We start from the raw sequence: 10,370 nt of genomic DNA, 5'->3' as shown, positions 1-10,370 counted from the left end.
TTCGCCACCCCCACCTGTGGAGCGGAGTGGCCCCCTTCGTCTAGGGCACTGAGGTGCCTTTGCCCCGGCCCTAGTAATAGGACTTCAATGTATCAATGGTTTATAAACCTAATAATCATACAGAAAAAATCATTGCAGAGATACCAGTTACCTTCCCTTCAGTGGTTACCTTGCAGTTCTATAAGCCAGGGGTGCACAAAAGGGTAAGGGTCATTGGGTTGACCCATCTTAGGTGAACACGGCTTAGGTTGACACATGGAATAGGTTGACATGGATAAGGTTGACAGGGTTGGGCGTTTGACACAATCATTAGGTCAGCAATGGGAAGGTGACCGTGGACAGTCAAAAGCCCAACATTAGTTTTTTTTGGCCCGAATGTTGACATAGTCGACATTATTACTGTCAAAGTGCACCGCATCCCCTCGCATGGCTCGCAGCACTCTCCATGACCCGGGCACAGTGCTGGACACTGCACTCAGCCCACTACTCACCTGGTGGATGGTAGGGCATGAAATACCACCTGTCGGCACGTCAGCTTTAAAATAAAAAACATCAAAAATTCATGTCGACCTTTTGACTGTCTACCTAATGCTTGTGTCGACCTTCCAACCTTGTTGACCTTAGCCATGTCGACCTATATTATGTCTCGACCTAAGCCAAGTCGACCTGCAGTGGTCGACCTAATATGGCTCAACCTAATGACCGTGTCCCGCATGAAGACCCATGTGGGATCCCAGAAGGAGTTTTTGAGAGGGTCCCCCAGCTATACTAGCATTAAGGGTTCGGGGGCTGCTGCTGATTGTGACATGTCAGACAATGGAACACTAACACCTAGGAACCCAGAACAATGACAAATGGTATCTCAGCTAAAAAAAAAAAAAAAAAAAGAAGGTTTAGCACCCTCGGACACTACAGAAAGAGGGACAGGAATAAAGGGGCGCATGTCACACATAGGAAATAGCAGGTGTTGTGCTGAGCATGCGGCACGTTCTCCGGTGCCTCCTAGGAAGACTGTGTTACTCATTTGCAGAGAGCAGGTTAGGAGACAGGGCTGCATCTCCTGCCAATAAGGGTCTCTGCAATAGAGGTGGGAGACAGGAGTGGCTGCTGGGGGCTCTGCTGGTGTGACAGTGACGTGACGCCCACAGGACTGCCCCACTGGGATTGGCTCTTCAAACTGGGAGCTGACAGCCAGCAATTACCAGTCGTGTAGTGAGCTGTCCTCTGCCTGGGAGTCCCAGCACATCAGGGGCTGGGTGTGAAGGGAGCACATAGACTGCACACTGTACAGAGATAGCATATCAGCACATTACTGCAGGCAGCTCCTGCACAGCACAGCACAGCAGCACAGCCACAACCTGCACAGACATAGGTATTGCAATAGTCCCAGCATTCTCATACAAAGCACCCAACGTTACCATGCACATACATCAACGCTGTCTATGGCTATCTGCTAACTTCTTGCATTGGACTGCAAACATTTAAAGTGCTCCTGTCCTGTTCCTCAGGTGTATCAATGCATGCATGCCTTAGGCTGGTTGCATGCCCCTCTGACAGAGCTGGGCACCCCCAGCACATGGCATGCACCCTCCTCTATGCAAGGCAATGAGTGCAGAGGTAGGGTCGGTGCGTGTGATGAGTTGATGATCTGGATGATGGGAAGATCAGATGGATATATTGCATTTGCAAGTCATTTACGCTGCTGATGGATCTGGGTGGACTTCTGTCCTGTTGGACACCATTCCTGGCACAGGCACACTGCACCCGTGATGGGACACTGAGGGGAGTGGTGCACAGGCGCTGAGATCACTGCCAAGGTGCGCTCAACTCTACTGAGGTCTTGAATGATTTTTCTCCGCATTGCTCCTGGACAGAAGAGAACGCACCCTGCAGCACAGCCCATCAGGATGGAGGGATAGCCACGTTTCTAGCATCGCTCAGGGAGCTGGGGGAGCTGACAACCAACTATGGCTTGTGACAATACATCTGATTCCAGCACTCCGGAGAGAAAGAACCCCAGCCTGCTGGAGCTGGGGGCACTGTGCTTGGACTCGGAGATCATTTTTGGATTTACCAGTCACCTCTTGAGAAGGAGAGGCAAGGTGAGTAGCTGGAGTAACCCCCCCTCACCCTCCCCTGTGCCCTGTTTCTGAATTGGGAGATGGGTGGGGATGCCAGGGCATGGCAAATTGTTGCAAGTGTTTCAGCACCAAGGACAGCGCACGCTGGAGAACTCCCAGTTCCCTGTAGCTTTACCGCAATAGTACTAGGCAGCATCAGCATTACCAGTATAGTACTACTGTAGGCAGCATTACCAGTTACGGTATATTACCAGTATAGTACTAGGCAGCATTAGCATTACCAGTATAGTACTACTGTAGGCAGCATTACCAGTTACGGTATATTACCAGTATAGTACTAGGCAGCATCAGCATTACCAGTATAGTACTACTGTAGGCAGCATTACCAGTACGGTATATTACTAGTATAGTACTAGGCAGCATCAGCATTACCAGTATAGTACTACTGTAGGCAGCATTACCAGTACGGTATATTACCAGTATAGTACTAGGCAGAATTACCAGTACTGTATATAACCAGTATAGTACTAGGCAGCATTACCAGTACTGTATATAACCAGTATAGTACTAGGCAGCATCAGCATTCCTAGCACTGTATATTACCAGTATAGTGCTAGGCAGCATTACCAGTACTGTATATTACCAGTATAGTGCTAGGCAGCATTACCAGTACTGTATATTACCAGTATAGTACTAGGCAGCATAAAATTACCAGTACTGTATATTACCAGTATAGTACTAGGCAGCATCACCATTACCAGTACTGTATATTACCAGTATAATACTAGGCAGCATCACCATTACCAGTACTGTATACAGTATAACCACTATAGTACTAGGCAACATCAGGATTACCAGTACTGAATATTACCAGTATAGTACTAGGCAGCATCAGGATTAACAGTACTGTATATTACCAGCATAGTAATAGACAGCATCACCAGTACTGTATATTACCAGCATAGTACTAGACAGCATCACCAGTACTGAATATTACCAGTATAGTACTAGACAGCATCACCGGTACTGAATATTACCAGTACAGTAGTAGGCAGTATCACGATTACCAGTACTGTATATTACCACTTACCAGTATAGTACTAGTCAGCATCACCATTACCAGTATCGTATATTACCAGTATAATACTAACCAGCACCAGCATTACCAGTACAATAAATTACCAGTATAGTACTAGGCAGCATCACCGTTACCAGGACAGTACATCACCAGTCTAATACTAGCCAGCATCAGCATTACCAGTACAATAAATTACCAGTATAGTACTAGGCAGCTTCAACATTACCAGTATAGTACTAGGCAGCATCAGGATTACCAGTACTGTAGATTGCCAGTATAGTACTAGGCAGCATGAGCATTACCAGTCCTGTATATCACCAGTCTAATACTAGCCAGCATCAGCATTACCAGTACAATAAATTACCAGTATAGTACTAGGCAGCTTCACCATTACCAGTATAGTACTAGGCAGCATCAGGATTACCAGCACTGTAGATTACCAGTATAGTACTAGGCAGCATCAGGATTACCAGCACTGTAGATTGCCAGTATAGTACTAGGCAGCATCAGGATTACCAGCACTGTAGATTGCCAGTATAGTACTAGGCAGCATCACCAGTACAGTATATAACCAGTAGGCAGCATCATAACCACCAGTATATCAGCATAATAGTACTATGGAGCTTTATCATAGATTGACATGGGCTGCTCTCTCTGATGGTTATGTACAAGCAGAATTACATTTCACATGTTATCAGTACTTCATTAGATTTATACAGCATGGTCAATGTATATGGGAGTGACAATGGTTCTGCAATGACATTAAAAGGAAACTAGCTATTTTATTCACAATACGACATGCAATCGCGCAGAAGTTGGGCAAGATGTGGCTCTTTGGCTTGCAGGGATTGCTGGGCTTTGTAGTTCCACGCCAGTATGCTTACCAGGAGACAGCTCCTCATCATACATCATTTTAGCTAAGTTCTAAGCAGGGTGATGAATGCCCCTGATTGTTGTCAGATAACAAGTGATCTCAGAACCCATTCCTCAATGACATCAAATATTTAGCAAGTTAGTGCAGCCTGGGAAGCAGAGCGGAGGGATCAGGGTTGTGTGGCTGCCACCCTGCAGATCAGCTTATCCCTGCCAAGAGTTAATAAGGCAGAGTTTGCATCTCTGACAGCAGATACCCACAGGGAGGTGCCCGGTGCTGATCCCCCTGCTATCAATCAGCAGCAAATCATTCGCTCAACTTTTTCCCTTGCAGCTGCTCCATAGTATCCATGAGAATAATGCAGAAAGGCTTCTTCAATGTGTTCTTTATTATTACAGAAGGATAGTACTGGATTTAAGCCATTGTGTGTATTCGGTTTAATATAACATAAATCCTGTAGGATTTCCTGTCTTTAAAAAGGCAACACTCCACATGGATGTATTGGGTTTTAAACAATATCTTTAAAAATGGTTGATTTAGGACTGGCATTAACAAAAAGCTACAACAATTATATCCATGTGCAGCGATATGCCGATAGAATTATTTATACACCTCCTCCCATATCGAAGTCTTGCAACAGACTCCTGGGATTACTATCTGCATCTGAATTCCAGTGTGAGGCTGCACTTTTAGAACTGTCCACTTGAGGCGCTGTCTAGGCTCTGGGTGCACTCAGAAAGAAGTCAAGCAGAAGACAGAGGCAGTATTGGATGTAAAAGAGATAAAATGTTAATAGCTGTGGCTAACCCCTTCAGTGCTGCTGCCTCCGCCTTTAGGGCATTACAAGAGCAGAACTGGAGTGTCTCATTATCTATTTCCGATTCTTTAAACTCCAGGTACTCACAGATCCCATAGAGAGTGACAGCAGGACTGCCCCATGGTTGATTATTAAAGACAATGCCCACTATTTAATTTATAGCATATTATTAGTTTAACACTGTATAGGAAACCGCACACACCACCTCACCCAGCTTAATAAAATGAGTCAAATTCTCAAGAGCACTAGGTACTCACAGATCCCATAGACAGTGACAGCATGACTGCCCCAGGTTGACCAATGCACAATATTTAGTTTATAGCACATTATTATTATTTTCACACTATAGGAAATCACACACACACACCCCTCACCCAGCTAAATAAAATGAGTCATATTCTCCAGAGCACCCGCAGCAGAGAGTGCCTGAATAATGAATGCTAATCAAAACTTCCACACAAAAGGACAGGCGATAGGACTTTAAAATAGCACAGGTGTATTATTTATAGCGAAAGTATCAAGGGGACGTAAATGTAATGACTGCAACAGACCGTGTAATGTGTGAAGCCATCACTGTCCCACTGAGATGGATTTAATCTGAAGACAAATCAGGAGAAGCCTCATGGTCTGCAGGCCTTACAGCGATATATAGCAAGCAGGGCCCATGCTGGGCTGCCTAATTGGGAAACTACCATAGAAAACATCGCAGGAGCCCTATAATGAGTTTTATTGTAAAGATGGGGGCACATCAAATAACTAATACATAGAATAACTAGTCTATAGAGTTAATGTATAGATTATTCTCAAGTATAGTGGGGAACTGCAGCAGAATCTGGGTCCTGTGGGTCCCCAACAACTGTCTCTGCTTTATTTAAACTGTAGTTTACATTTTAAAAATGTTTATTTATCCGTTACTCAGCAACTCTTTGTTACCCAACATTTCTAAAGATATGGACGGTGTAATGGTTATAGCATTACCGCCTCACAGCACTGAGGTCATGGGTTTGATTCCCACCATGGCCCTAACTGTGCGGAGTTTGTATGTTCTCCTCGTACTTGCGTGGGTTTTCTCCGGGTACTCCGGTTTCCTCCCACAATCCAAAAATATACTGGTAGGCCAAATTAACCCTAGAATGTCTGTGTGGTCACATATGTAAATGGGGTAGGGGATATAGATTGTAAGCTCCACTGGGGCAGGGCGCTGCGGAATATTTGTGCGCTATATAAGAAATGGTATATAATAAAATATCTATCTGTATATATATAATAGAGGCACTGTTAAGTGTTTATAAGGTTGTTTTTTTTTAAATGATTCTTTATCTACTAAGTGAGTGCAGTTCCATTAGAACGTGAAGCTTGAAAAGATGGTTTTCCCTGGGGTAGAACTGGAGACTGTCATCTTCTGTTAGCTCGGAACAAAATCAGTGAGCATAAGAACTTTCCAGGAGTGTCAGGGGATTTGGGACTGCATTCCTCCGCTGGAGCAGTAGATGGCGCTGCCGTTCCAGATAAATAGAGAGGGAGGCTAAGGCTGACGCTGTTCTAGACACCCATGTGTTCACATTTGAAATAAAAAGATTTAAAGAAAAAATAACTGGTTAAAAAGTAATAATTTCCTATATACTCCATGTAAATAACAGTCATGTAAGCTCTTAAATAGTACGCCGGAGCGTGAGAGGTTAATGTGCATAAATATTCTGTTTTATTAAATTCTACATGTATTGAATCTAAACAAGGTGTGCTATTATTACACAAGTGTTACAAATAATAGTTTGCTACTACAAACAATATGATACAATGTAACAAAGGATCAGTTGGGATAAATATTATCATGTTGGTTTGGATGTTGTACAGATCCTGGTCTTGGTTAGAACACACACACACACACACACACACACACACACACACACACACACACACACACACACACACACACACACACACACACACACACACACACACACACACACACACACACACACACACACACACACACACACACACACACACACACACACACACACACCCCCTATATAGGTGTGTGTGTTGGTTAGCTGAAATGATGGGAGTACCACATTTGTGAGTTATATATATTTATATGTGTGTGTTCGTGTATGTAGAATTGTAGGCAAAACTAGTGCCAGGGCCTACTTGGAACCACATGTCTGTCATCCTCCTTTGGGAGTGATGTCAGCCACGTGGGTGTGCTCTGATTAAGAGCAGACCTATCAGATTGAAGCAGGGGGTGAGTCGTGCCGCTAATAGTTCATGTGAACGATTTATACAAATCATTGGCAGTAATATCCAGTATTATTATTATTGCTTGTATGGATCGTGCCACCGTGCAGCGCTTCCGAGAGAATAGTGAATCATTCACATCAGTCCCTGCCCTGTTGGAGCTTACACTTGGAAAGACTGCTAAAAACTTTTACAGACTTTACTTTGTGTCAGTGTTTATATTGTTGTTCAGTAGAATAGTTCACAGGTTCTCAAACTCGGTCCTCAGGACCCCCACACCGTGCATGTTTTGCAGGTCTCCTCACGGAATCTCCGGTGAAAATAATTAGCACCACCTGTTGATCTTTTAAAATGTGTCAATGAGTAATGAATGCACCTGTGCACCTGGCGGCTGACTGGAAAATGTGAACTGTGTGGGGTCCTGAGGACCGAGTTTGATAACCCCTGGAAGAGTTCAATGTCTTATGTCCATCTGTGCTGCTGTGTTAAACAAATTCACCGTCTCATAGACATAATGATTGCACGTAGGTCGTGACACTTATAGATGAGAATTTTTAAACATGTTTAATATTCTCGGTCCCCCGATGTGACTGACAGGGGATTGGGTTTACATCAAAGTGAAGATGAGTCCCAAAGCAGTTAGTAAGATGCTTTAGCTTGGCTCCACCCAACACTCTTATTGGCGCACCATACCTCCCAACTTCTGGCCGGAGGAAATAGGGACACTCGAGCGCCCGAAAAGGGGGCGGGGCGTATGCAAATGAGGGCGCGGCTTATGCTAATTAGCCGCGACCTCATTTTCATACGAGAATAGACGCTGTGCGCATGCGCACAGCGTCTATTCTACTAGATTGGGGGGTCTCCCAACTGCCACCCCCCGCAGCGGGACAATGCCTGCCGCGGGTGGGACAGCGGGACAGTACCCGAAAATCGGGACTGTCCCTCTAAAATCGTGACAGTTGGGAGGTATGCGCACAACCTACTATACTGTCAAGCGGGAATGAGCATTGATCAGTAAAACCATAGCTGGCTCCCTTGCAGATGGTTCAACACCATTGAGGAATACTGGAGCTCCACCACCTGGAGATTGGGACATACACAGTGGATTTATAGAACTTTCCAGGAGTCTGCTGTGTGATAAGCATGGGGGAGGGGGGAGGGAATGAATAAGGTGTTGGAGGTTCAACCTGGCCCCTGCCTGCTGCACCAGAAATAGTTCCCAACCATGGTCAATGCAATGACTAACCCAGGAATCAATGTATTGCTTGTGCGGCATTAGAAGATATCATGCATAAATGACTGAGATTGATAAGCATAGACAGTGAAAGCCGAGCAGCAGTGTGAGGGGAGAGGAGGATTGTTCTATTGATGTTGTAAATTGATGAGGATCATGAAGGTGTCTTTGAGACTGATGAAGAGTTGCACGCAAATCCATTGTCCAGACAGATAGAGAATCATCTATGGGCATGTGAGAGGTAGCGTGTATGCACAATAATGATGGGGAAAATCGGTGGGCTGAAAATCGCTCGATGCATACACACTCAGTGATTTACGCCCTTCTGATCACTTTTCCCGGGGGTGGAAAGCCGTCCACCCCTGTCGCTCATCTGCAGGTAATGCCAGCAGATGAGTGGCGGGGCCAGCGATGATGCAGGAGCGCGCTCACTGTTCATCGCTGCCCCGTACACACTGGGTGGCTTTTGAGCCGGAAGCAGCTCAAACAACAAAAAGTCGCCCAGTGTGTACGGGCCTTTAGAGAAGTACGAGTGGGAGAAGACAGAGAGTGTGTAATAGAGAGGAGGCTGTAGAGCGGTGTATGGCGATAGAGGAAATTAATTTGACCGTGATGCTTGGCATGTGGGTTGTCAGGGCTGAATGTAAGCAGGTGACATGGTTTGAGCAGAGCCCAAAATTGAGTGCGATGGAGCAGGCAGTCAGTGGAAGGAAGTGGGATGTGTTATTTGTGTGGTCCGTGAGTGTGGTGGGTTCAGCCGTGGTAGTGTGTAAGGCAGCAGAAGAGTCCAGAGAATAGGACAGAGAAAGCGAATATGAGAAACAGCACAGACATTGGGCCAGATGCACTAAGCTTCAAAAGTGATAAAATGGAGAGTGATAAACCACCAGCCAATCAGCTCCTGTCTGACATTTTTCAAACACAGACTGTGACATGACAGGTAGGAGCTGATTGGCTGTCTATTTACCAATGCGACAGAAGAGTTTGTGAAGAGGAAACCAAATTACCTTTCTTTTGGCTGTGACATATAGGGCTATATTTACTAAGTGATGATGTTGCGCATAGCGCCAATCACATTCTACTTCCCATTTATCTAGCTCTGCCTAGAAGATAATAGCTAGGGACGGATTGGTTGCTATGGGCAACAACTCGCTTCTAAAGACCTGCACTTCCGTAAATAAAAAGACCCCATAGGATGGTATGCTTTGGTTGGTACATCAGGATGGCAAGCAGGCAGACATTAACCCCGTCAGTCAGTGTCTCTGCTAATCTGCAATGTGGGGTCTTCGGCGGACCCTAAACCCTTATCACATTGGTTTATGCGGAAACACACATTGGGGCTGATGCAATGCCGGATGCAGCGTGAAATGGATCTTTTGCACCTCTTTGCACTGCATATGTTCTTGGATTGAGGGCCTTATTCAGATCTGAATGCTAGTTCAAAGCTACATATCAGCAGCGCTGAGTTCTAGGAGGGACATTCAGGACTGGTCTCAGTAGTAGCGATACCTCCTGCATGTCAATGTGATCCCCGCTCTGCGACCAACCTTCGTAATCAGGGATCCAACACTGCGACCATAGGCTGTGATGTCCCACATGGCTCCCCTACCTCCGCTTGTGCAGACCAGCAAGTCTACGTGCCGGTGACCCTTGTCTCTCATCTCCCAGAAAAAGGGGCAACACACCTTGTTCTGAGGAACGCAGCCTTTCTCCCACCCTTTTAATGCCAGGCCTGTCAATCAAACAATGATAGAGGTGAACTACAGGTGTCAATCACAATGCCCATTCTGCAGACGCGCAGAACAGGACTTGCGCAGCTGCAGATTCCTGGTCTGGGCAGCAAAGGGCCCCTTAGTCCTCAGGGGCCCCTGTGCAATGCACCTGCTGCACCAATGGTATTTCCACCTGTGGTCATGTAATCAGCAATGTTTCTGTAGCATGTACTTGTCCTGCATCATCTTGTACTGTAGGCCCATGTTTTCTTGTTTTGCTCATTCGATTTTTGTACCTGATTCAGTTCTAGACTGCACGTATGTAAGTATGTGTAC

General features: G+C 45.5%; 1 protein-coding gene across 2 annotated transcripts in view; it reads left to right on the top strand.

Moving 5' to 3' along the window:
* Positions 1 to 1,193: 1,193 nt before the first annotated feature.
* Positions 1,194 to 10,370, top strand: part of KIF26A (kinesin family member 26A) — a 154,929-nt gene continuing 145,752 nt past the window's right edge. Inside the window, exon 1 of one of the 2 annotated variants that reach the window (XM_083167058.1) lies at positions 1,194 to 2,102. In XM_083167058.1, the coding sequence (XP_083023184.1) occupies positions 1,968 to 2,102 (135 nt within the window). In that variant the 5' untranslated portion in view covers positions 1,194 to 1,967. The remainder of the gene's footprint in view (positions 2,103 to 10,370) is intronic. The other variant, XM_083167060.1, reaches the window with a different exon arrangement.

The sequence above is a fragment of the Crinia signifera genome, chromosome 12 (assembly GCF_055691185.1).
Source record: "Crinia signifera chromosome 12, ASM5569118v1, whole genome shotgun sequence".
Lineage (NCBI taxonomy): Eukaryota > Metazoa > Chordata > Amphibia > Anura > Myobatrachidae > Crinia > Crinia signifera.
The sequence above is the reverse complement of the archived record's forward strand: the minus strand, read 5'-3'. Positions and strand labels throughout refer to the sequence as shown.